General features: G+C 41.7%; 1 protein-coding gene and 1 long non-coding RNA gene across 5 annotated transcripts in view; one reads left to right on the forward strand and one right to left on the reverse strand.

Annotated features, from left to right (window-relative positions):
* LOC130121054 (interleukin-1 receptor type 1-like) overlaps positions 1–27,719 on the reverse strand; it is an 86,642-nt gene that overhangs the window by 18,246 nt on the left and 40,677 nt on the right. The window contains exons 2-6 of one of the 4 annotated variants that reach the window (XM_056289891.1): positions 22,580–22,654; positions 10,279–10,353; positions 5,678–5,930; positions 4,750–4,942; positions 3,754–3,925 (exon numbers count right to left, since the gene is read on the reverse strand). In XM_056289891.1, the coding sequence (XP_056145866.1) occupies positions 3,754–3,925; positions 4,750–4,942; positions 5,678–5,930; positions 10,279–10,351 (691 nt within the window). In that variant the 5' untranslated portion in view covers positions 10,352–10,353; positions 22,580–22,654. Of the gene's footprint in view, positions 1–3,753; positions 3,926–4,749; positions 4,943–5,677; positions 5,931–10,278; positions 10,538–10,786; positions 10,806–22,579; positions 22,655–27,719 lie in introns of those variants that run through there. The other 3 variants (XM_056289893.1, XM_056289892.1, XM_056289894.1) reach the window with 3 other exon arrangements.
* On the forward strand, positions 18,274–27,491 carry LOC130121055 (uncharacterized). Its single transcript, XR_008811019.1, has 3 exons — positions 18,274–18,310; positions 25,431–25,563; positions 27,397–27,491. It is a non-coding gene; the product is annotated as an uncharacterized LOC130121055 (long non-coding RNA).

A 27,719-nucleotide genomic window follows, 5' to 3' on the forward strand; every position in this document is an offset into this window, starting at 1 on the left:
CCTAAATTAAGACCGCCTCGGGCTCTGTGACCACAGATCACAAGGGGATTAATGATGCCTTTGCGGCATTATATGATCATTTATACTCATCTGAATATGACAATGACGTTTCTAAATCAGTCTTTTTTTGAGAATTCAGTTTTACCAACCCTTAATTACTCTCAGAAAGCTGATCTTGAAAGCCATCAAAAGTATGCAATCTGGTAAATCCTCAGGACCAGATGGATTCCCAGTGGAATTTTTCAAGAAATTCACAAAGGAGTTATTGCCATTATTATTGTCTAGGTTTACTGAATCCTTTTCAAATGGGAATCTCCCCGAAACTCTGAATCAGGCCTCTATTTGTCTGCTGCATAAAAAGGGCAAGGACCCTTTGCTGTGTGAAACATATAGACCAATTTCTCTTCTAAATGTGGATTATAAAGTCCTTGCTAAATTCCTTGCTAGGCGGCTCGAGAATGTTCTTCCTGATCTGGTACTGCCTGGCCAAACTGGCTTTATTAGAAACAGGCATTCCTACTTTAATATTCGTAGGCTCTTTGATATTATCTACACTCACACTTGGTCGAATATTCCTGAGCTTGTGATATGCTTAGACGCAGAGAAGGCTTATGATCGGGTGGAGTGGGAACATTTATTTAGGACTATGAGAAATGTTGGATTTGATAATGAGTATATATCATGGGTTAAACTATTATACGCACCCCCTTAGCTTCTGTCCATATGAATGACTTACATTCAAGACATTTCCCATTACATAGATCCACCAGACAGGGTTGCCCTATCAGTTCCCGGCTCTTCGTGCTTGCCATCGAACCACTTGCTGCGTCTTAACGTCAGTGCCAGGCCTTAGAAGGGATAACCCGAGGAGATATCACGCATAAATTATCTCTTTATGCCGATGACCTCCTTTTATATATTGCCAACCCATCATCTTCGCTACCACATGCCCTGTCTATTTTAGAACAATTTGGGAGGTTCTCAGGTTTCAAGTTGAACTTAGAAAAAAGTGAACTTTATCCTGTAAACCCAGTGGCCCTCAATATCCCAGCTACAGCATTTCCATTTAAGAGAGTGACATCCCACTTTAAATATCTCAGGGTGGTGGTACCTCACTCCTTTCATATGCTATTTAAATTAAATTTCACACCTCTGATCGAGCAGTGCAAGCAGGACATACACCACTGGCGCACCTTACCACTATCACTAGCTGGCCGGATTAACCTAATTAAGATGAATATTTTTCCTACATTTCTCTATTTGTTCCAAAGTATTCCGATTTTTATCCCTAAAAAACATTTTTTATCACTGGACCAAATCCTCGCTGGATTTATACTGGATAGCAAAACCCCACGTATTCGTAAGTAATTTCTACAAAGGCGGAAAAGGTTAGGAGGTATGGTCATGCCTCACTTTTTTCACTATTAATGGGCTAGCAATATCAAAAACATTATAATGTGGGTCAGGGATGGTGCAAAAGCTCCAGTCAGGGTAAAATTGGAATCTTTTAAATTGAAACTCCCGTCCTTAATCTCAGCCCCTTTACCACTTAGCGCTGGCTCCTTTGAAAATCCTGTAGTTACTCCTACATTAAAGATCTGGGTACAGTTTCACAAACAATTTGGGGTGCAGAAAGCTTCACTTTGGACTCCTATTTTTGCAAATCATCTTTTCACTCCCTCTATGTCAGACCTGACTTTTCGGGCCTGGCATGGGAACGGCATTAGAGTTTGTATCTGTTTAAGTGGGAGAGTACTGCTGGAGTCGTGTGTGGCTGCTGCTTCTCCCTCTCGTACCCCCCCCCCTTCCCATCCACCCCTGTATGTCTGTGTTATGTTTATCTGTTGCCTTGTTTCACCTCATTTATTGTAAAGTGACTTTGAGTGTTACAAAAGCGCTATATACGTTTGATTTTTTTTTCTGATACCTTCTGGTTAGGCACTTTGTACAAAAAGGCTATCACCCTTTCCCAGAGCAACCTCCGAGCACCCCCTTAGATGCTCTTTTAGGATTTAATACTAGTCTCAAAGGGGCCATCTCCTGGATATATGATGTAATTAACACTATCAACCCACAATCTCTGAACAACCTAAGGACAATTTGGGAACAAGACCTCGGCCTGTCTTTTGCAGAGGACCAGTGGACTTCAATTCATGACGTAGTACACTCCTCATCTCCTTGTGGTAGACACGGTCCAATATAATTCAAGATTGTTCATCGTCTTCATCTCACTAAGGAGAAACTGCCAAGGATATACCCAAACATTGATCCCACCTGTGATTGATGTAAGACTACCACTGCAAACTGGTTGCACATGTTTTGGTCATGCTCAAGCCTTCAGACTTTTTGGGAAAAGGTCTTTGAATCCTTTAGTGACATGTATAATATGACAATTGTACCTCAGCCCATTATTGCCCTGTTTGGATAAAGGCCAGAGGATGCAGTGTGGTCGACTGAAATGTGCAATATGGTTGCCTTTACTGCTCTGTTAGCTCGACGTCTCATCCTCCTCAGTTGGAAAAGAGCGGTGCCACCATCCCATACCAGATAGCTTAAAGAGATTATGTTTTATCTGAAGCTTGAAAAAATCAAATTTACATGGAAGGGAAATGTAAATAAATTTGTAAGAGTCTGGCGGCCTTTTCTTACCTACTATGATAACCTAACCCAAATAACAGACTGGGATAGTTCATAACCTAATCATTTCTTGGTTGGAGCAGAACTGTAGCAGTCTAATTAAGAATTAGTTTAAAAAGAAAATGAGCATAATTTTTTATTATTATTAATTTTTTTTTCTGCCTTGTCTGTGTTTATATGAATGAAGTCACTGTATATTTGTCATACATTTATTTGTACTTGATGTCATTTCAGAGGATGTTGGGGAGGGGGGGTTGGAGACATGTTAGGGAACAGGGGAGGGATGGGAATTATACTGGATTTATTTCATGTTGATTCTATGATTTGTAAAATGTAAAAGCCAATAAATATAAGTTTTAAAAAAGGATGACATTAATTCATCAATTGTTCATACATACAAATTTGTTCCTAAACACCCATTGAATTTTGTTAGCCCTCAAGTATGTCTGACAGGTATAGGCAAAGCCTGATGGTTATTTGTAATTCCTTCCCCCTAACATGTATTGTCTACCTCTTGCAACGAGCAATCACCCAGGCCTGCAAAGACATCAGTATTAACCAATTGGTGTCTAAATTCAGGGGTTAGCCAGGTTCTACACTGGCCTCTTGAGACAAAACAATTCCATGGGTGTGTAAGAACAAATTTGTATGTATGAATGACTGACGAAGGAGGCCCATTGTTCTGTTTTAGGAAATATATATAAGAAAATCTGGCCCCTAAGTCACATGCCTCTCCTCCTATTCTTTTTACTCTGTCTACATAAAAACAATCTTGTCTTTATTGTAAAAAAAAGCCAAACCTTCTCTTTCCTTGCACTATTATATCTTGTTCAACAGTTTGGAAAATCATAGGATTAATTTGTGTTTACTTTTGTCTGGGCACTGCTATGACCCTTGCACTACAGGCTACCTGCAATGTTAGCTGACTTCCGTTTTGCCACACACAAACTAACTATACATCTGTCTGGATGAGGGGCCTTAGCTGAATACCTGCTGTTTGAAATGCAAATTGTCTGTCCTCTCAGAAATTTAGGCTGTGTGTCTGCATGCGCATTTTCAGCGCAATTGTGCACAATGACCCCACTGCAGCGAATATCTGTATGATCCTGTGCTAACCTTTGACTGTTGCGTTGATGGTCTCTGAGATGGAGCCAGTGACCGCTCCAAGGGTAAAGGTCAGAGTGCAGGTGTATAAGCCACTGTCCTTGGGCTCCACCCCTTCAAACTTAAGTTTGTTGATGCCCTGATAAGTAAACTTATCATGCCCGTCTTCTATGGGTGTACATCCCTGGGGAGCAGGAGGAAATTATTTCAAGTTAGATGTGCTATGTGTAACATTTATGCTTTCCAAAAGCATAGTGTGTTTTGATAATACTAGCAATATTAGCTGCTGAATGGCACTGACTGAAGCAAAGTAAATGACTCATGCCCCCACCAAAAACTCAACATACTATGTATCAATAAAGGTTAGCAAACACATCGGTTTGTTGTGAGGATTGTAATTAATGATACATTTCAGGAATATTGTTCCTCACTCATGACAACAAAGCTTCTTTTTATGCATGAGGACCGCAGTGTGTCGTCCCATGTTTCTCAGTTGAGTAAACTGTGATCAATCAATCAGTCAAATCAAACTTCATTTCTAAAGCCCGTTTCATAAGTAAAAATGAAATGCAAGAGCAAGAAAAGTTAAAAGTGAGTGGCTAGCAAACGGCAAACATTAATGTTTAGAAAGGACAAAGGTGTGTGTGTGTGTGTGTGTGTGCGTGCGTGCGTGCGTGCATGCGTGTGTGTGTTCTTGTACTTCTATCTTGAGGACCAATTTGAGCTTTTAACCATTGGAGTGAGGACATTTTGCCTGGTCCTGGTTCTCACTTCTTTATGGGTCTATTTTAGGGTTAGGATTTAGGTTTAGGGTTAGAATTAGGTTAAAGTTAGGGTAAATGTTTAGGTTAGGCATGTAGTTCTGACGGTTAAGGTTAGGATTAAAGGCTAGAGAATGAAAGTAGTCAATGAGAGGCCCTCACAAAGATAGAAAGACATAGAAACACAAAAAGTACAAGAATGTGTGTGTGTGTGTGTGTGTGTGTTGGGGGGATTAGTGTATCTCACCTTGTACCACTTGATGGAGTATATGACAGAGTAACTTTGCAGTTTCTTGATGTAATGCATCAGCGGGCAGGACAGGGCGTCATCAGCTCTGGAACTAAGAGTCTGTTGGGCTTTCCTTGGCCTTCCACAGTCTCCAAGAACCAACGGGTCCACCACCAGCATGGTGACCTGCCTGTAGCACTGAGAGGGAGTCCTGTGAAAATAGGCAGGGGAATCATCAGTTCTGTTTTTGTTAATAAATGCTATATTCTGTCAAAATTAAATAAAAAATACACATTTTTTAATTGCAAAACCAAACATGAACAAACTAGAAAAGGTGCCAGAGCTAGCTAACAACTGGGGCAATATTCAGTGAAGTTCAAACCAAAACTATAATGTGATGTCAGGGAAATTTATTCTACAAACGTCAACAAAGTGACAGTTTATGAGACCAGAGAGGAGGTTGATTGGTCAATCAAATTCTTATATAAGCACATGAATTCATTTGGCCACAAGTGAGTTATTAAGTAAATAAATTAATAGATAAGTGGTAAATAAACTAATGTCTTGTAGGTTCATTGGCCAAAAAGAAATGAGGTGGGATGCAGTTCCTGTTAAAACACTGTATCTACACTAGTGCATAAAATAGACACTTCTAATTTAGTCTGAGCCCCAAATCATCTCAGCACAAAGCTACATCCATGCACATGACTTAAGATATATTTAAAAACACTATGAAAAGCAATCATTAATGATCCACCAAGCTTATCAAATGCATTTTGTCAGCCAACTATTCCATCAGTCAGTTTCAGAAAAATAAATTTCTCTATTTTTCACACAGTTGAAATGTCATTCTGCCATCTCATATGTCAGTAATACCTCTTACACAGACGCACAAGCACACACAAAAACAAGCAACAACTCTGCTTTTACAAACATGGTGCCATACCTCACAATGCACACATATTCTCCAGCATCCTCCAGCTCTACTTTCAGGAACCACAGAGTCTCTGCCCGTACTAGAATCCGTCCAGCCTCGCTGCTCATCTCTCTGCCAGTCTGCTGTTTGTACCAAGAGATGTTATAGGGGATGGAAGTGAAGTTGAAGATATGTGAAGACACCAGGGTGCTATTCAGCATGGCCACATCCCCGGGAACAGAGAACACCTCCTCAACCTTCAGCCTGTGGGTGATGCATTTCTCTGAGGAGATACATACAAGTCATTGTTCAGCCATCACTGAACAAGTTAGGGGCTGAATTTACCGTTTGGAGAAATGAAGTGGAATAAGTTTTGGGGACACACTCATCCACCTGTCCTATATCATTAGTGCCTTAAGACGTCTGTAGGTCAACATACAAATATATCTGCAAATAGGCAACTCCCTTGTAAGTCACTTTGGATAAAGGAAAAAAAGTAAAAATGTAAATGTCAATCTCAACGAATTTCAGTTAACCTTGTACTTGCATGAGCCTGTTTGTTGCTTGTCAGCAATGACAAGCAACAAAAATAGGAAATGGTGGCGCACATCTCTGCAGCCAGATCTATGAATCATGCTTTCCTGAATCTCCACCCTTATCAAAGAGCCTTGTGATCTAAAAAGCTGACTCCTTATGTCCCATTGAAAGATCAGAACAGCCCTGAACATGCATGCAGTTGTTTTGTTTCTTTGTGTTCTTGCCTTTCAAACAAAGCAAAAAAGGCCAATTTCTAAATTAAAAAATTGTCTGAAATTTTAACTTAATACTGATCCATTAATTTCGAACGGTAAATTCTGAAACAGACAGATAAAATTGCAAACCCTAAGTTTTGCTTTCAAGCGTCTTATTTTAAGAGGTTGTATCACTTCATACTGATTTCAGGTTATCCAAACATTCTCACCATCAACATTCATTGTGCACCTTTAGGTTGCGATGATGTGACAAACTTGTATAGAGAAGGGAAAAGAATCACTTTACAGTATCCCCAGCTGATTCCGTAAACTGCCATAGCACTGATTTAAATCTATATTTCCTTTGGCTTCTTGGTATGGTAGATAAAAATGGAGTATTCTAATAATAACCTAATCACTGGGCCATAGCCAGGGCAAAATTTTAACTGAGGTCCAGAAGCATAAATAGAGCAGGTTTATTTTATAACTGTACACATTTTAAAATTTTTTTACTTTTTTTCAGATATGGAATTTCCTGCATTCTGGAGAATTTCAATGGATGTGAATCACAATGTAACCTATGAACAGCAAATCAACTTTTAGGATAAATAGTTGAAAATATTCTGGAAAAAAGTTTATCTTAACTATTTTCCGACTTAAATTAGTAAATAAACTAAGTAACTACGACATAATCTGACTGCCTATGATAATTCATCTACATCATTATCATTATTTCCATCACACACATAACTTGAGGCAAGTGTGCTCATTAATCAGATTGTTACCTTATTTGTAGATAAATGTGTAGTGCATTATAGGCAAGGCAAGGCAAGGCAAGGCAAATTTATTCGTATAGCACATTTCAGCAACAAGGCAATTCAAAGTGCTTTACATAAAACAAAAGGAATTAAGACAATGTAAAAGCAACACAAGGCAATAAAAAGACATTTAAAAGGAAATTAAAAAATAGAGTAAACGTTACAGTTCAGTGTAAGATAATAATGAAAAACGTAAAATTTGATTTAATAAAAGGCACTGGCAAACAGGAAAGTCTTCTGCCCTGATTTAAAAGAACTGAGAGGTGCAGCAGACCTGCAGTTTTCTGGGAATTTGTTCCAGATGTGGTGCATAAAAACCGGAAGCTGCCTCTCCATGTTTAGTTTGATTTTGGGGACTCAAAGCAGCCCTGTCCCAGAGGATCTGAGAGGTCTGGATGGTTTACAGTGTAGCAGAAGATCAGAAATGTATTTTAGCCCAAAACCATTCAGTACTTTATAAACCAAGAGCAGTATTTTAAAATCAATTCTATGATGGACAGGAAGCCAGCATGAAGACCTCAGAACTGGAGTGATGTAATCAATTTTTTGGTCTTAGTAAGAACTCGAGCAGCAGCATTCTGAACTAGCTGCAGCTGATTGTTTTTTTAGAGAGACCTGTAAAGATGCTGTTACAGTAGACAAGTCGACTAAAGATAAATGCACGGACAACTTATTCCAAATCCTGCTGAGACATAAATCCTTTAATTCTTGATATATTCTTCAGGTGCTAGTAGGCTGACTTTGTAAATGTGGCTACCTAAATTCAGTTCAGTCCATGATGGCACCAACATTTCTGGTATGGTTTGTGGTTTTTAACATTCCACTTGTAGCTGAATGCTGACTTTTAATCATTCTTCCTTGGCTCAAAGACAATTATTTCAGTTTTATCTTTGTTTAATTGAAGAAAATTCTAAGACATCCAATCTTTGATTTGGTTGGGATTATATTTCCCTGGTGATATGGTTATGTAAATCTGTGTCATCTGCATAATTACGGTAACATATTTTGCTGTTTCCACAATCTGACCTAGTGGGAGCGTATAGATGAATAGGCCCCAGAATGGAGCCTTGGGGAACTCCATGGGTCATTTTTGTCCACTCAGATTTGTAGTTACCCAAAGTAATTAGGGATATGTAATTAAGGATTACAAAAAAGTAATCCCTGTCATATAAGTAGGCTTGAAACAAGTTCAGTGCTGTGCCAGAAAGTCCGACTCAGTTTTCCAGTGGTCTAGTAATATGTTGGGGTCGACTGTGTCAAATGCAGCACTGAGATCCAATAATACCAGGACTGAGATTCTGCTACTGTCTGTGTTTAAGCAGATGTCATTAAAGACCTTAACAAGAGCAGTCTCAGTGCGGTGGTGTGGTTGAAATCCTGAGTGGAAGACATCAAAACAGTTTTTTAGTGCCAAGAAGTTGTTCAGCTGCTGGAAAATGGCTTTTTCCAATTATTAGAAACAGAAGGTTTGATATGGGCCTATAACTGTTCATTAGTGACATGTCGAGATTATTCTTTTTTAAGAGTGGCTTGATGACTGCAGTTTTCAGGGTCTGTGGGAAGAAAACTGAGAGAAGAGATGTGTTGACAATTTGTAGAAGATTTGAGCCCATGCAATTAGAAACATTTTTGAAAAATCCTGTTGGCAGATTATCAGGGCAGCAGGGGAGGATTTCAGATGTTGTATAATGTCCTTCAATTTTTTATGGTTGATGGGATCAAATTGTGTCATGCTATTTGAATTGATTTAGGTGGACACAGGGACAACACATACCCTGTACCTAGTACAGAGACTGACTACATGTCTGATTTTCTGAATTTTGTTATTAATAAAGGAGGCAAATTCATTGCAGGCCCTGGTAGATAGATATTCAGAGGTTACTGCCACAGGAGGCTTTGTTAGCCAGTTGCCAGTAGTAAATAAGGAATGTGCATTATCATTGTTTTTGGCAATGTCAGGGAAGCAAGACAGCCTTACATTTCTCAGTTCCAAATTATAAATGTGCAGTCTCTCAACTTAGTGGGTGCAATGGCATCAATAACATTTGTAATTTTAGAATTGAAATTATCTAAAAGCTCATTGACTGAGACTCAAAAGAGGGCGGATATGGAAGAGAAAGCCTGAATAAATATTTAAGGCTGAATAGTTGGGAAATATGTGAAAATTCAGATGAGAGAAAGAGCATGTAGTTGGTAGCCCATATGGACCAGTTCAACAGATTTGTGAACATGGTAAATATGTAACGTTAATATTTACCTAGGGTGACCATATTTTTGTTTTCAAAAAAGAGGACACTAGTTAGTAGATACTAAAATATTACTCAATCCTGGTAGGCTCTCTTTGTTCTTATCCCTCCGACTGTCAGATGTGACAGAAACACGGTTGCTTATCATTGAGGAATAAGTTCTAATCGGCTGACAAGTCTTATTTGGCAGATCAATGTGACCATAGGGCCTACAGTGAATTTGTTCAGATTTTATGACTGTTCTGCCTAGGCTATCCTCAAACATTAGCCTAATAGATACATCAGGAGAGGGATTTATAATGATAAAACACTTTTGTTCACGAAATAAAATCATGTTCACACACACACACACAAACACACACACACACACATAATGCAAAACATCAGCCTGAGAGGGAAAACAATTACTTAGGTCCAGACCTCAGTGACCTCACAGCTGGCTATGGGAGTGCCTATACAATAGATAGCCATACAAGTAGTCACTGAAGTTCTCATCTTACAGTATCATCTTATAAAGGCTTTCGTTCACAAATAGATCACAGAAATCAGTCAGAAAACACCCAGTGACATAATAATTCCTATCCACCAGACCTGAGAAATAGGTTCATACACATACACAAAATGCAAGTGGTTATATTAGAGGACACAAGAGGTCAGCATGTAGATACTTAAAAGGCTGTGGACCGCTCAACAGCCACGAGGTCCAAAGACAACCTTGCTTTAAACCTACACTTTTTTTAAAAATTCATTGAATTATTGCTGTCATTTTCTTTCACTGTTCAAGGCACTGTTCCCATTTGCTTGTCCGATATGTCATTAAAGATTGAGGTACTCACCCTCGGCTTCTGAGGAGCATCCAAAGAGCCATAGTAAAGACAGGACAGTCCACTGAGATTGCCTGAGGCCCATGGCTGAAAAACAAGCATGGAAACAGATTCTCAGTATGAATGAATTTAAATATCTTTCTGACAAAAAATTGGAATTTATTACAAGTAACTGGCAAAATACTGAAGTACAACTCCCCAGTTAAATCAATAGGCCAAAATAAAATAAAATGCAAAGATCACAAATTCTAAATCCACCATTCTGCTATACTTTCACCCACACTAGTCTTCTTCTCTTTCAGTCTCTCTTTTATACCAAACCAACTTTTACTTTTTTTCTCTCCCTCCGTTCTCTCTTGTCCCAGTTTCTCTCTCTCACGCTCTCTCTCTCTCTTTGTCCTTCCAATTTTCCTCTCTGTCTCCCTCAAACTTGTCAAAAACAAGTGTGACACACACAAACACGTGCATGCACGCACACACACACACATATGCACACTCGCACACATACACAAACGCATACCTTCAAACTCTCATTGCTCCCATTCAGAGGAATGACAAAAACTCAGCCTCTTAAGCCGTCACAGTGAATAGCACAAAAAAAAAATGCTGCGTAACGCCTGAAAACTGGAAAGGGGCCTGGCATTCCTGAATGCTGCCTGAGGAACCACTCAGCCATAAGTCATAGGGCACTATGAATAAGCCTCGCTGCTAATAACTAAAACTGGATGATGTGGTTCCGGGGAGGAATAAGTAAGGGAATTACTTTTGAATCCTCTCTAAAGTTTTAAAAACAATACTTTATCTCTAACTTTACCTGTACAATTAATCTCCTATCAACTTTCCAATAAAAACGTCCCTTAAAAAAAGTTCTCCTTAACTTGTACTTAACTGTCACTGAATATGATAGGTAATTGTGAAAAGGTGATGTGCTGCATTTTCTGTTATGAATGGTGTGGTTTTAGTGTGAAAGCAGGACAGCGCAATACCATTTCATAGTATAATATCATTATTAATAAAGCACATACAATGATAATATGAAAAGTTGTACCTTCTCCTCTAATCTCTTTTCTTTGTATGGCTCTGTTTTATTACATACTGTCATGTTAAGGTATATCTCTATTATCAGGGAATCAATGTCTATGACCTTTGTCCCACTTACTGTAAATAGCAGTTTTTGTATTGTCGGTGATATTTGATTCAAAGTTTATGCCACTGATGTTCTTACTGTGACTCAAGACGAGAGCAACAGATAAATGTGTGATAACATTAAGAATAATTGCAGCAAATGTGAAATCATTTTTCAATTGTTTATCAGTCACATACAGGCATATAAGAAGAACAGATATGCAGACATGCAGAAGGACCACGATAAAATGTAATAAAAATGTTAACGTCTCGGTGCCCTGTAACACGTTGAGTCATATTCTTGCGAAAGCCTACCTAATGAAAAACACTTATAATGATATAACCAATATAACCAGTTGAGGTTGAAAACTGGAAGTGAGGTGGATGTGTTTTTGGATGTGGGTTGAGTCATAGGTTACATCAATTCCTGGACTTTTCCACTCCTCAGTACAGCAAACAGATGAACAAGTAAATGGATAGGTTGACCTAATTCCTTATCATAAAGGTTTGCTGACTTGTCAGTGCATTTCTTCTTTGACTGTATGTGTCATGTAATCACCGGTTTTGCATGTATTTTGAAGCAGTAAAAGGTTACGCTGTGTAAGAAATGTTTCTAAAAATCAAAAAAACAAAAGATGTCTATTCTGTGTCACGGTCGATTACAAAGGTGTGAAAAGCCCATTTTTGTTTGTGCTCTCAATCTCTCCCGGGATCTAGGTGAAAGTAGATGAAATTGACAAGGCCAAATCCTTCCTAAAGGCAAAACAAAGCGACTGAGGCAATATCATTAGAGCCGTGTTTGACCACAATCAGACAGTTATACAACTGAATGATAAAATATAACCAGATTCCCTTGCACATCAGAACCATAGTAGAAACAAGACTGTACCGTATGGTAGATAATGCATGGTGCCAACTAATATAATATTTTGCTGAAACCACTTTACACCGGCAGCTAGGAGTTTGGATTTGTTCACGTTAGATCTGGGGCCAGCAGACCGGATCGTGGCAGCATTATTTGTGAGATGGATGATGTACAAGTTTCAGCATTACATGTGTTTTCATGCTATCATAATGGGGTTTTTTGGGGGGGGGGGTTTGGGGGGGGTTCCCCCCCTTTTTTCTCCCCAATTGTATCCAGTGTTTAAAGGAAATCAGAGTCAAACCAAGGAACAGGGTGGATTTATTTTCCAAACTCAAAAAATAAAAACACCATGTCCCTCACTGGATATAAAACTACACTATGGTTTGGCTAGCAGAATGGGTGGTAGGTGATAGAGAATGCTAAAAAGACAGAGTAAAGTCAATCCCCAATCCCCCTCCCCAGAAAAAATACCTCTCCAGTATTACCAGGAATATTGCCCCTGTGGCCTCCCACCGGAAGGTGACACAGATCCATACCCTGTTGCCCACAGCTACGGCATGTGGCCGTGGCATTTCCAGAGAATCCTTGGGGGACACAAGGAGGGGCAATAACAGCCAAAAGCTTGTGGACTTAGACAGAGGGGCCCAGTCAAAAGCTGCAGCAGAACAGAAAGGCTGGGGTGATGGAGGATGTGTGGTATTCGTCAAGTTGGACGGTCATCCTCTGTTACCCCCTTCCAAATCCTTAGCATCCAAGCCAGGGAGTGTTGACTACATCAGTCAGATTGTTGTCAATTCTCTTTTTGACCATTTGACCACAAGATAGTGTACACAATTTGTCAGCCCTGTGATGGCCTGGCGGCCTGTCCAGGGTGTCTCCCCGTCTGCTGCCCAATGACAGCTGGGATAGGCTCCAGCATCCTGGCGACCCTGAGAGCAGGATAAGCGGTTTGGATAATGGATGGATGTATCCGGCCCATTATCCCACTCTTCCGAGCCACCCCGATCTCTGCTCCACCCCCTCTGCCAATCCGGGGAGGGCTGCAGACTACCATATGCCTCCTCCGATACATGTGGAGTCGCCAGCCGCTTCTTTTCACCTGACAGTCAGGAGTTTCACCAGAGGGATGTAGCGCGTGGGAGGATCATGCTATTCCCCCCACTTCCCCCTCCCCCGCAAACAGGCACCCCGACCAACCAGAGGAGGCGCTAGTCTAGCGACCAGGGCACATACCCACATCCGGCTTCCCACCCACAGACACAGCCAATTGTGTCTGTAGGGACACCCGACCAAGCTGGAGGTAACACGGGGATTTGAACCAGCAATCCTCACGTTGGTAGGCAACGGAATAGACTGCCACACCATCCAGATGCCCCATGATATAATATTTTTCATCTATTCATTCATTGTCTTAGCTCCCTTAATCCAATTCAAGGTGATGGGAGGCTGGAGCCAATTCACCTCACATGCATGCCTTTGAGCCGCAGTATGAAAAACTCCCATAAAGACAGTGAGGACCATGCAACTCCATACAGATTAGCCTGGATTGAATACAACAGCAATATGACACAATGCAATGCAATAGTCATTCATTCATTATCCAAACCGCTTATCCTGCTCTCAAGGTCGCGGGCATGTTGGAGCCTATCCCAGCAGACATTGGGTGGCAGGCAGGGAGACACCCTGGACAGGCTGCCAGGCCATCACAGGGCCTTTTTCGCCAAACATGCCATTGCTAAAATGGCAATACAATATTATGATATTAAATTATATTTACACTCTAGTGATAGGAGAACTTTCATGACCTATGCTCATGTCTGTGGGTGAAGAAGCTCGCTGACCTCAGACATATTTTCCAACATCCGGGCCCCAATAATGGGAGCACTTTTACAAGAATGCAGCAGTTCAGCCTACAACGCCCACACACTGACACATATCTAGCCACATGGGGAGGCTAAGGCGAGGTGATCTCAGAACTTCTACACAAAAGGAAGAAGCCACAATATCTGTATCTTTCCAACCCACAAGATAAAGCGAGATAGAGGCTGATTACATTTGTGGTTTAAATGGAGGTCGGCCTCCTGCGTTTCAGCACACCGAGACAAATTCAGATGCGCTTGAGAGATTGTGGGTTTACTGCTCACCTTTCCAGTTGTGTTTTCTAGTTGGTTTTGTTTTGGGGTTTTTTTTTAAAACACAACTAGAATAGGGAGAGACACAATTTGACAAAAAAATAACCAAGCTAGATGAATTTGTTTTCTGAGAAAACATCTAAATCAATCATTGGGGGGGGGGGCATCTGGGTGGTGTAGCAGTCTATTCCGTTACCTACCAACATGGGGATCGCTGGTTCGAATCCCCGTGTTACCTCCGGCTTGGTCGGGCATCCCTACAGACACAAATGGCCATGTCTGCGGGTGGGAAGCCAGATGTGGGTATGTGTCCTGGTCACTGCACTAGCACCTCCCTTGGTCGGTCGGTCGAGGTGCCTGTTCAGGGGGGAGGGGGAACTGGGGGGGGGGGGGAATAGCATAATGATCCCACGTGCTACATCCCCCCTGGTGAAACTCCTCACTGTCAAGTGAAAACAAGCAACTGGCAACGCCACATGTATCGGAGGAGGCATGTGGTAGTGTGCAGCCTTCTCAGGATCGGCAGAAGGGGTGCAGCAGCAACCAGGACGGCTCGGAAAAGTGGGGTAATTGGCTGGGTACAATTGGGGAGAAAAAGGGGGGGGGGGAAATCCAAAAAGAAAAAAATAATAATGGATCGTTGGACGCATACAGGGACTGCAGTTATCGGTTACTTCAAATTCCCTTTAAATTTATCAGATGAAGAAGTTTACATGAGTGTTTATTAAGTCGGAATAATATGTTTGGCAGTTTATGACTATTGTTCGTGTGCAAGTAAACCTTTTTTTTTACTCTAGGAAGATGATTCAATCCAACCTGTTGATAATGAATGAGAATGGACATTCTACATTAATTATACAAAAATTCATTAAGGAACTGCAGCCTCATATTTACATTTTGAAGTGACAAACTGAAAAGTGGATTGACAGGAATGTGCCGTAATGAGTTAGCTAAACCAAAGAAACTCATGAGTATAAGCAAAACCACAACCACTGACAAACACAACAAGGGGGCAAATGTAAATGACTAACACAAACGTGACAGGTCAAAGTTCACAGTCATGACAATATGTCACCATGCATTGTAACTGAAGCCCTACTAGCTCTGCTATGTCAGCTGTCAATACAGTGTTGCTCCAATGTCACCTATGTATTTTCGCTATATTCACTGTGTAGTTATTTAATGAAATATCCAAAGGAATTGAATCCAGTGCAACTGGACTTGGTATACATATATCTGTCAAGACGTTTCGCCTCTCATCCAAGAGGCTTCATCAGTTCGTGCCTTTCTGACTAGTCCAGTTGCACTCGACTCAATTCCTTTGGATAACCATGACCTGGATGAATGAGAACATTCACAGACATTTAATGAAATAATTTTGATTCTTTTGAGCCCAAACCAGGTCCCAATTGTCTCATGAAATTAGATTACATTACACTGGAAGTTTCTCTGGTCCTAATTTCCATAGCCCTGCAGGAAATTAACTCATCACAGTAACAGATAACAGGATACAGCCCAGGTTATGTATGTATGTGTGTCATACTCCAACATAGTTACACTGCAGGGGAGCTAAGTTAAATGAATATGTGAGATATATCCAATAATGGCATACTGTGTGTGTGTGTCTATGTGTGTGCATGTGTGTGCATGTGTGTGTGTGTGTGTGTGTGTGTGCATTGTATGCAAATGCAGCAACAGATCCAGTCAATAACACAACTTGTAGACACTAGCGCACTGGAACAAGCTGATCACAGCAACAGGCCGTCATAAGCTCAGCACCTCTCCACTATGAGACTCAAGTAAAGCTCTACTCTGTAATCAGCACTGTATTACAGAAGCCTCTTCCTCAACAATGAGGTAAAAGAGAATTGCAGGATTCACCTGAAATGACTCTGAGACCAGAGTTTGCAGAATAAATCCTCTCAAGGTATCTCCACACAGATCTGTGAACAATTCAAAATCGGGAAGACTGAGAAGAAAGATAGGAGGCTGGAAAATGATAGAATGGGATGATCCTTTGAAACTAAAAAAAAGGCTCTTCTTTAATTCAGAGCAAATGAATCAAAAGCACTTCCAAAGTCAGTTGAAAGAAAAAGAAAACAACACATTAATGTGCAATGATAGTCCACAGCTTAAACTAACAAAGTGGCAGATTTACACTCCAAAGTCTGAATGGTGCTCAGCGAGCCAAAGCTTGGCGGCGTAGAACTCCTCTGGGACAGGTCCAGGCAGACAGGAGCGTGAGAAGATGTGACCCAGTTTGGAAGGCCATGGTAGGAGCAGAGATTATATGGGCGTTAACATGTGGGATATGTAGGTGAATGGAACTGGAAGTGAATGGAGTTGGGTGAGTCACCGGCGGTGGCAGCAGGGAGTGGGGGTAGTGAACGCAGGGAGAAAGTGAATGTGGGTGTCTTCCTCTGTTCATCTGGGACTCAGCTTTGACATCTTCTGCAGTGATTCATGCAATTGCACCGCGGCTGGTTTGTTTAGAGATGTTGACAGATGCTGGTTTTCCAGTCATGCACATCTTGATGCTCATTCTGTTGCACATATTTCACAGCTGAGCGAGCTGCCAAGCACAGCAACAAACCATGTTTCTTGCCAAATATTTATGGTACATCAAGCAAAATTTGAAAAGATATACAAGAAAAAAATACAAATCAGGTGGGTTACTATTTGCTGGTTTTTAAACAAAGATCCAATCTCCTGCGCCAGGCACATGCATAGATAGACCTCAAAGGGGCTGCCGTTTGACCTTCTAGAGGGGAAGTGCCCTTTTTCTGGGGTGTTATATATAAAATAAATTCCTGTTTGTGCACAGCCTGCCCTGCTGAACAGATACTGATTGATCAAAATATCAGGTCAGGATACTGGCGCTACCCTCCCTCACTCCTGGTTTCCTGCCGCAGCAGTGAGCACTGTATGGGCACCGAGCCTCTATGGTGAAAGAACTATGAATGCGAGATTGCACACATGGGCATGCATAGGCATTCGACAGCATGAGTCAGTCAGTGTGATGAGTTACTTTGAGGCAGACATCAGGTATGTGGCCAAACAAAGTACAAATATACTGTTCATTTTCGTTTTATATTGACATTGATGCACTTCAGCAATTACTAGACACTGGCAAGTAGGGTCTATATGCTTTAACTGTTTAGCAGCTCGAAATGTGGCAACTAGCTATGGTTAGCATTGATCCCTCTTGCTAGTAATGTGGAAATCAGTGGAATATGGTTGAGTTCTCATGTCCCATCCTCTGAACTTACAAGAACGGTCCCATAGCACTACAGCAGTTTTAATGCCTCATTGTCTCGATAGCTTGTTAGCTAATGTAATAATCTTGGCTAGCTAACTTTCTCTCTCTCTCTCTCTCTCTCTCTCTCTCTCTCTCTCTCTCTCTCTCTCTCTCTCTCTCTCTCTCTCTCTCTCTCTCTCTCTCTCTCTCTCTCTCTCTCTCACACACACACACACACACACACACACACACACAAAGTCAAGAAAATAAATGATCATTAAGATCACACATGTTGACGGGGGTCTTCTGATAGGCATACAGGCTGATGGCCTTAAACAGCAATCGCATGACTTTGATTGTATGCTTCTAACTGAATAACCATTCACTCGACTGGACTGTTGTAGGGTATACTCATAGATCTTCATCAGTGATAGTATATGATATGATATGTGAACTATATCAAACTAATTTGTTGGCACATAGTAATAGTATCCTAGCCATACAATATCAGCATCTTCTTATTGCCCATCATTACTGAAGCAACTGTGCCTTCTATGGAGAGGTGGTAAGAGATGAATATGGAGGCGAGAGAGGCAGACATACAGCCAGAGGAAGTGAATCTTTGTCAGCAGTATTAAATATTAGTATTGCTTCTGCAACTGAGGATGTCAGTCAGAGGACTAGGTAAGAGTTGGGCTAGTTAACATGTGAGGAGAATTTACTGAAATACATTTTGTTTCTTTACATATATCAGTAATTAACTGTCATGTAGCAGTGTTTGAACCAACCTCCATCATGGGTTTGTTTTAAATACATAGTACATTTTAATATCCCTTTAACTGTGTCACGAAAGAAGTCATTCCAGGCATATAATTATTGAATTATTTGCAAAAATCGCCTTTTACGAATTTGGGCCCCTGCCTCTCTAACATCCTCTGCACGTTCCTGTCCTGCACAGATCTGTGTCATCAAAAACCATTGAAGAGAAAAATTGAGAAGCATTGACTGTTACTTGTAAAACGTGAAACCTTTCGGACGATATTCAGAAGGGCTTTTTTTTTTCCTTCACATCTTGGTGTTTCCATTCAGCTTTTCTTATTCACTTTTACTTCACTTTAATTCACTTTTAATTCACTTTAAGATTCGCATGAAAATAGGCTGATAGATACACAACTACTGTGTACTACTTTTAAGCCTCTTTATCAACCAGCTCCAATATCTTCATGACACTTCACTTGATTTCACCTTCACCCTCACATTGGACAGAGAGGTGACAACAACAGAATTTGACAACCACTAGTTTGTGGTTATTTATCTAGTTCAAAAGCACCTCGGTAAATATTGTCAGGTTTGCACTCTGCCTAGATTTACTCTGCAGGGTCTTGAACTTGTCATAGATCAATATGGATGTGAACGTTAAGTTGAAAATGCTTATGTGACGGAAAATAGACAGCAACTGTTGGGAAATAGCCCGTTTTGGAGGAACACATTTGTGCAATGTTTGATTTCACTACTGCAAACTGCTCGATGAGGGAAAGCGTATGTTTACTTCTGTTTGTATTCAGCATACGGTAAGTGGGTGTGTTTGTCTAAAAATCTGTTCAGTCAGATGAACCTTGTCCATCTGCTTGTGGGGATGAGGTTGTGAAATTGTGTAATGGTGAGAGATTACTGGTCCAACATTGTGGAACGTGGTTGCAAAACAATATCTAAATGACAGAATAACATACGACACACACTACTGTTGATTAACCTAGCAAGTTAACGTCTATATGTTTATCAGTTCGGCTTATGTATGTATGTACACTGCTCAAAAAAATAAAGGGAACACATAACCAATGCAATGTAGCTCCAAGTCAATCACACTTTTGAGATATCAACCTGTCCAGTTAGGAAGCAACACTGATTTGTGAATCAATTTCACCTGTTGGTAAATTGTCTAATTTCCACCAGGTGGAAATTAGACAATTTGCAAGACAACCCCTATAAAAGGAATGGATTTGCAGGTGGTGGCCACAGACCATTTGCCTGTCCTCATCTTTTCTGGCCGATCTTTGGTTAGTTTTTCATTTTGCTAGTGCCCTCACCACTAGAGGTGGCATGAGGCGGTATCTGCAACCTACAGAAGTTGCTCAGGTAGTGCAGCTCATCCAGGATGGCACATCAATGCGTGCTGTGGCAAGAAGATTTGATGTGTCTCCCAGCACAGTGTCCAGAGCATGGAGGAGGTACCAGGAGACAGGCCAGTACACCAGGAGACGTGGAGGGGGCCGCACGAGGACAACAACCCCGCAGCAGGACCGCTATCTGGTCCTTTGTGCAAGGAGGAACAGGAGGAGCACTGCCGGAGCCCTACAAAACGACCTTCAACAGGCCACTAATGTGCAGGTTTCTGCTCAAACAGTGAGAAACAGAATGCATGAGGATGGTATGAGGGCCTGACGTCCACAATTGGGGCCTGTGCTCACAGCCCAACACCGTGCAGCCCGATTGACCTTTGCCAGAGAACATCTTGGTTGGCAGATTCGCCATTGGCGCCCTGTGCTCTTCACAGATGAGAGCAGGTTCACATTGAACACGTGACAGACGTGAGAGAGTCTGGAGACGCTGTGGAGAACGTTCTGCTGCCTGCAACATCCTCCAGCATGACCGGTTTGGCGGTGGGTCAGTGATGGTCTGGGGAGGCATATCCTTGGAGGGCCGCACAGACCTCTACGTGCTAGCCAGAGGTACCATGACTGCCATTAGGTACCGGGATGAGATCCTCAGACCCATTGTCAGACCATATGCTGGTGCAGTGGGCCCTGGGTTCCTGCTCATGCATGACAATGCTCGTCCTCATGTGGCCAGAGTGTGTCAGCAGTTCCTGTATGTCGAGGGCATTGATGCTATGGACTGGCCTGCACGTTCCCCAGACCTGAATCCAATCGAGCACCTCTGGGACATCATGTCTCATACCATCCGCCAACGCGATGTCGCACCACAGACTGTCCAGGAGTTGACCGATGCCCTGATCCAGGTCTGGGAGGAGATCCCTCAGGAGACCATCCGTCGTCTCATCAGGAGCATGCCCAGACGTTGTAGGGAGTGCATACAGGCACGTGGAGGCCACACACACTACTGAGCCTCATTTTGAATCGTCTTGAAGAATTTCCACAGAAGTTGGATCAGCCTATGTTCTCATTTTCCACTTTGATTTTGAGTATGATTCTGAATCCAGACCTTAATGGGCTAATGATTTTGATTTCCATTGATCATTCTTAGGTTATTTTGCTCTAAACACATTCCTCTGTCTAATAAATAAAGATTTTCAGCTGAAATATTTCATTCATCAAGGTCTATATTGTGTTTTTAGGTGTTCCCTTTATTTTTTTGAGCAGTGTATGTATGTGTCTATCTTCAAACATTTCTAGCTTTCTTTTGCTCAGTCTCTTCATGATACCACCTATAATGGCTGATAATTATTAGAAATCATAGGTGGTTATAACTGGAGATCAAGGAAATTAAGCTTATTCCACTGTTATTATGAGTTGCTCTGATGAGAGCATCTGGTTAATGTGTTAAATGGAAATGTGATTGGATACTAATGTACCAGTTTATCTTTTTAATGACACTGAATGAATATGGAGTAAATGTAATGGAATTGGATGAATATAAAGGGAGGTGGTGCTGGGAAAAAAAACTCATGTAAAATTCCTACAGCTAGGTTAAAACTGAAAAATTAGTCTACAATTGTATTGAGAACATTTCCACTTTAACCAAATTTAAGAGAAGAGTTTGTTTTGAAGGAGCGGTACAGTAGCATTGATTTGGTCTGAGAGTTTCTACACTGATTTTAACACAGTGTGCAAACTGTCCTGTTATTAGTCTTCCTAAAAAAGCCAAATACTTAATTTGATTTACTGACAAGGCAGACATGACTGATAAACGAGAAGCTTTGTAGCAATATGCTAACCTCAACCTAGTGCACTTGTTGTTTTACCACTGTTATTATAATTATCCAGGGCTTCTATTTGCAAAATTCTGTTTTTGATCCAGACAGCTTTTTTACGTTTGTTTTTTAAAAGTTCAATTCAAATATCGTTTATGATTAATATTATTGTCCTTCCTTTTTCCATAGGGTGAACAGAAGTGCTAAATCGAAAAAAATTAAAGCTCTTAAGAAAAAGTTGGGGACTTCTTTAGAGGTCGGGGTATGAGACTGAATGAATGCTGAGTATTGAATGAAACACGAATCATCCACATCGTGACACGCAAATATCAGCAACAGCTTGTTCAGGCTTTATGACACATGCTCAGTCAGGGTACAAATAAATGTGTGTGCCATACTGATAGCTTACTGTTTCATCAGTACCTGTTGTCAATTAAAACATCTGTATTTCTATGTACCCAAATCTTCCTATTGGTGCAATTCAGCAATGGTACCTTGGACTTTTTCCAAACAAAGTATTGTTATCAATGAAGTATTTCAATTGGCTTTTACTAATTCACTGTTTTGTATATAGGAAGTAAGCCGTGAAGCAGTTTGCACAGACTCACTTGATCAACTAAGAAGTTGGAGTTTAATTCACAGTTGAAATCAAGGCAGTGGTTGACGAAAAGCAGTTGAATTGGGGCATGGGTCAGAGAGTTACATTCAATCTTCGTTTTTCTCCTTTTAACAAAGTCATTGGATAGGAATACAATAATCAGCTTCATGAGAATAAAGAGTGACACAGATTTAGGCAATGGGAAGAAGATGTGAACAGTACCAGCACTGCACTAGCCATTTTCATAGAGGAAAATATTAATGTGGGAAGGGTCACATCTAGATGGTGGAATTCAATCTCGCAGTGACACGCTCTTGGAAACTAATTATATTTACAAGTGGTTTACTAAGGATACTTAACCGCAGATTGTCATTAAGACCATTTCTGAACTGAGATGGGTGGTAGGAAGGAAGTAAGCACTTACGTAGAAACAGTGAAGCAGGCACATAAACCAATGCTAGCTGTGGGAGCTTGTCAAACTGCCAGCTGTCTCTCAGCTCTGAAAGTGAAAACAGGGAATCAAATCCACAACAAACCATGAGAGTATGACCTATGTGGCTGAATAAGACCTTTCCCATTACAAGCAATAACTGTCAAATGTGCAAGACAGCAGAAACCTAAACCAGCAATGTTTCCGGTGCATGTACTGTAGATGTTTGAGTGCCACTTTTTTCTAATAGCTCATGGTTGCTGTTGTTTGTATGCTGAGAACTCCTTTTTTTTTTGTTTAAGTCATTTGCAATTTATCAAAGCTTCTCTTTTTATCACATAAACATATTTTTGCCGAAATGGTTTTAATCCTTCCATCTCTGTGTTTTAGCATTTTGTTTGTTAAATAAACTAAAAGGAGAAACAAGTTTGTGCACAATACTGTATAAATATAGCATGGTGATGCATTAAGCAATAATGTGAAGGCTGTGGTAATTCCCCCAAAAGAAGCTTTCACACTGTTTTGACAGATTACAGAGTACCCAGGAGAATGAGCGGGCGTGGAATTTTATGCACACTGGAACTGAGAATACACAAATTACCTGGGCCTGAACAACTTTCAGTTCGTAAATTAGACCATATGGCACAGGGAACCTCAGCAGCCAACAGCACAAGGAGTACCTAGCTGAAGCCTGCAGATTGGGGGGGGGGGGTTCCAACATCAAATGTTTAATCCCACCCACCAATCCCTAACATTAACCCAAACCAACCCCGTTTAACCCTGACCAAATCCAAGTCCAAACCAATGAAATCAACCTTTAACCCTGGCCAAATTGACATTTAATCCTGCCCAAAATCGACATTTAAACCAGTCAAATCAAATGGTGGGTGGGATTAAACCTGTGACGTTGAACCCTGCCTCATTCAGCAGGCTTCAGCCAGATATACTTGTCTAGCTCCACTCCAAATTTCTTTTTACACATGCTTCGTTACACATGTAGGATACTGCAGCACATGACCAACACAACTTTTGAATTCCAATTCAAAACAACAGGGTTAATTAAATGTACAACAGTGACGTACAGAGAGCCACTGCATTGCTTCATAAAGAGCTTGAATGCAGACGTTCAGCAAATCATCGGTTGTAAAATGTACTCTTAACGACAAGTAGTTCAAACAAGTCAATCTCTGTGGTCAAATATGGATTACAGGTCCACGGTGGTATAGCGGTTTAAGCATTGGCTTTGTGTCGATGCAGTTGCCCACTGGGGACCGGGGTTCGCGGTCTCGTCAGATCCGACTATGGCCGGATTTGATGAAGCAGCAATAATTGGCAACGCTGTCTTCGGGAGGGGGGCGGAGTTGGCTTGTGTTCGTCACATGAATGCGTCTCTGGGTGTGTTGGAAAAACCAGTGGTTTGGCCTGGATTCGCCTTGTCACGAAAGTGGCGAGGCGTCTCCTTCGAGACTGTCGGCCCGAGAGATGCAGTTGGCGAACACATGCAGTACGAGGGTGGGTGTTTGAACTAAAATAGGGATCGATTGGCCACTAAATTGGGAGAAAAAAGGGAAAAATCAGAAATAAATTAAAAAACAGAAAAAATATGGATTCCAACCTGACAACTACCTGTGTACTGGTAGTCTTTACATAGCAAAGCCTATAATACCCCATCAGGATGTGTTTTTTTTAATGTTATATGATGACTGAGTGTCATGGCTACTGGATCCGTGCCGCCAGTTTTACCTATTACCCCTTTCACACTGGCCAAAAAAACTCGCTAACATCCGCCTTTGGTGGTCAATCTTACATTGAACAAAGGCGGATGTTAGCGGGTTTTTGGCCAGTGTGAAAGGGGTATAAGTCTCCCTATATTCCTGCTTGGTGTGGGTGTGGCACGCCTTCCCTGTCTTCTCCCCCCTGCTCATACACACCTGTCTTCCATCAAGTTCATCAACCCCTGCATTATATCTACCCCGGCTCTTCATCCACTCATCTTCAGATCATTGTCCCAGCTACAGTTGGTAGTGAAAGGCTTCAGGTCTCCTTGATAATCTAGAGACTATTCCTCATGTCTTGACTTAAGTGTTTACTTTGCCTTATCCTGCCTTGCTAACCTGTTTCCTCTCCTGTGCCCAGGATCGCCTCTCGCCTGCGTGGCTGCCTGCCTCCCTGCTTGCTTAGCAGTGCTTCAAACCCCCACTCCACGCTCCCTCTTCCCACATCTGCTGGCCTGGCCTGCCTGCCTGCCTGCCTCCTGGCTTTCTCAGAATCAGAATACCTTATTCATCCCCAAGGGGAAACTGGGTTCTATAACAGACACTCACACTCTAGTATGAAAAAACTAAAAACTAACAAGACACAAGATAAGAAAATAGAAACAAGACAAATAGAAACAAACAGAAATAAAAGATAAAATAATAGAAATAAGAACAAAATATATAAACGAGCATGGTGCACATAACACCCTATCTATACAGCACTACTGCAGCAAAAAACAAACAGCACAAACAAAACCCGACAGGATAAAACGGCCAGTCCAATGACCATTAATTCCGAGGAAGGAGTTGTAAAGTTTGATGGCCACAGGCAGGAATGACCTCCTGTGGCGCTCTGTAGTGCATTTCGGCAGAATGAGTCTATTACTAAAAGTACTCCTTGCCCGACCAGCACGTCATGGAGTGGGTGGGAGACATTGTCCATGATGGCACATAATTTCTACAGCGTACTCCTCTCAGAAACTGCCGCCAGAGAATCCAGTTCTACTCCCAAACTCGACGGTGCTCCAAACCCCCCACTCCATGCGTCTCCTTGCTTTAATAAACCAATCTTGTTCTTTTATTTTCAGTCTGTGTCTGCATTTTGGTACACTCGGTAGATCACGACAGAACGATCTGGCTGCCATGGACCCAGCAGGTTCAGATGACCTCTGCCAAGCCACAGACGAACACCACAAAGCCCTGGCCTTACAGGGAACCCATGTGAGTTGGTACGACAGAGTTTTCCTCGAAGTGGCGGACACATTAAGCAGCCTCTCCGCCAGGGTGTCCCGGCTCAAGAGCCAGCTCCCCTCGGCTCTTTCTCAACAACTCCAGTCTACCCCCGGCATCCCTGCCCTTGCTCAATCACCTGCCTCTTCAGCTTAACTGCCCAGAGAGCCTCACATTCCAGCACCAGAATGTTATGATGAAGAGCTTGGGACATGCAGGTCCCTTTTAAATCAGTGCTCCTTTGTTTTGGAGCAACAGCCACAAAAATACGCCACAGATAGGTCCAAGATTGCTTATAAAATGCGGTTCCTAACAAGGAAAGCTAGATCTTCAGAGTCAGCAGTCGGGAAAGCACATGCTCCATAAATTCCTCGTATACCAACACTGTTACAGAAATGAAGGTTTTTGACCATCCAGTCCGGGGCAGAGGTGCAAGCAAGCACCTCTTGATACTTCATCAGAGACCCTAAAGTGTAGCAGAGTACTCAGTCGAGTTCAGGACTTTAGCGGCAGAGTCCAGTTGGGATAATGAATCGCTCCAGGGAGTTTTCCTGAACAGACTTAACAACTCGGTTAAAGATGAGTTAGCTGCAGTGATGAGTCTGCCAGCCTACAAGAGTTAATTTCCCTATCAATTAAATTAGACAATCGTTTGCTGGAATGCTGCCGTGAGCAAGCCAGTCGGGAGCGATCTTTGTTCTCTCCTCGCCACTCCAATTCTCACCCATCACACCAAACTTGTGCACCTCCTGCTCTCTGGTAACCATCGTGAAACCATTCAATATCATGTAATCCTCTCCTCCCATGCCCTTATGGTTCTTGGCCAGCCCTGGCTGAAGAAACACAATCCCCATATTGACTAGTCTGCTAGAAAAGTGGTGGGTGGGAGTCCTTTCTGTCATTCCTCCTGTCTTCTGTAACAACCAGCACCCCTAGCTATGGTACTGAGCACAGATGTATGGGTAACAACTAGTTCTTATCAATCCTCTCTCTAATACAAATAAGAGAAGCATAACCTGTTTAAATGTGGACCAGAGTCTCATAAGTTCTACGTCACTCGAGAGAAAATGGGTACTGGCAGCAAGGTGAAACAAGACACCAACTCAGCAGTCAATTCATCCATCCATCCATCTATTATCCGAACCGCTTATCCTGCTTTCAGGGTCGCGAGGATGCTGGAGCCTATCCCAGCAGTCATTGGGCAGCAGGCGGGGAGACACCCTGGACAGGCTGCCAGGCCACCACACAGGGCCGACATACACACACACACACACACACACACACACACACACACACACACACACACACACACACACACACACACACACACACACACACACACACACACATATTCATACCTAGGGGCAAGTCAATTTTATTTGTATAGCCCAATATCACAAATTTGCCTCAAGGGGCTTTACAGCAACACAACATCCTGTCCTTAAACTCTTGCATCAGAAAAGGAACAACTCCCTACATCCAAAAGATAAAAATATATTTCTTTTCTGTTTTTTTTTTTTTATAACTCAACTCAAGTCAAATAAACATACATTCAAGAACAATTCAATGTATGCTGAATGTGTCAATAAGGCAGTGGATCAGAGAACTCGTTGAACTGTTCAATTAGTTATTCTGTAAATAGTCTGTCATGGCTCTCAGTTCAACTCAAACTGTGTTGTATCCATTGACCGTTCAAGTGCAATGCAATAATGCCTCCTCACTTGGTTAAAACTCCTTATGTTCAGACATGGGGCAACGCGATTGTCCTACCACTGTTAGTTGAACGTGAGTAATTCAAGCATCTCTCCCTTTCTTTTGACCCAGCTCATGGGTTTGGCTCACTACTCCAGGGCCAACTGCATTTCTCTCCAGCAGAAGCAAGCCGGGCTGAAGAGCGCAAGGATCTTGTAGAATCCCACACTTAACAGAAGAAAGCAAAAGACCTGGCCTTGTGCCCACAAAGCCAGAAAATAATCACTACATAGATCAATTGCAAATAAAATTGCCACTCCACCTTTATCAACTTGTCATGTTTTTTTGTTTTTTTGTTTTCATTCAAAATCAACAATGCAATCTATGGCAAGTCCACACAACACACTGCATAAGCTTAGCTTTAGCTCGAACTAGCAACAAGTAACTTTAATCAC

Source organism: Lampris incognitus, chromosome 11 (assembly GCF_029633865.1).
Source record: "Lampris incognitus isolate fLamInc1 chromosome 11, fLamInc1.hap2, whole genome shotgun sequence".
Classification (NCBI taxonomy): Eukaryota; Metazoa; Chordata; class Actinopteri; order Lampriformes; family Lampridae; genus Lampris; species Lampris incognitus.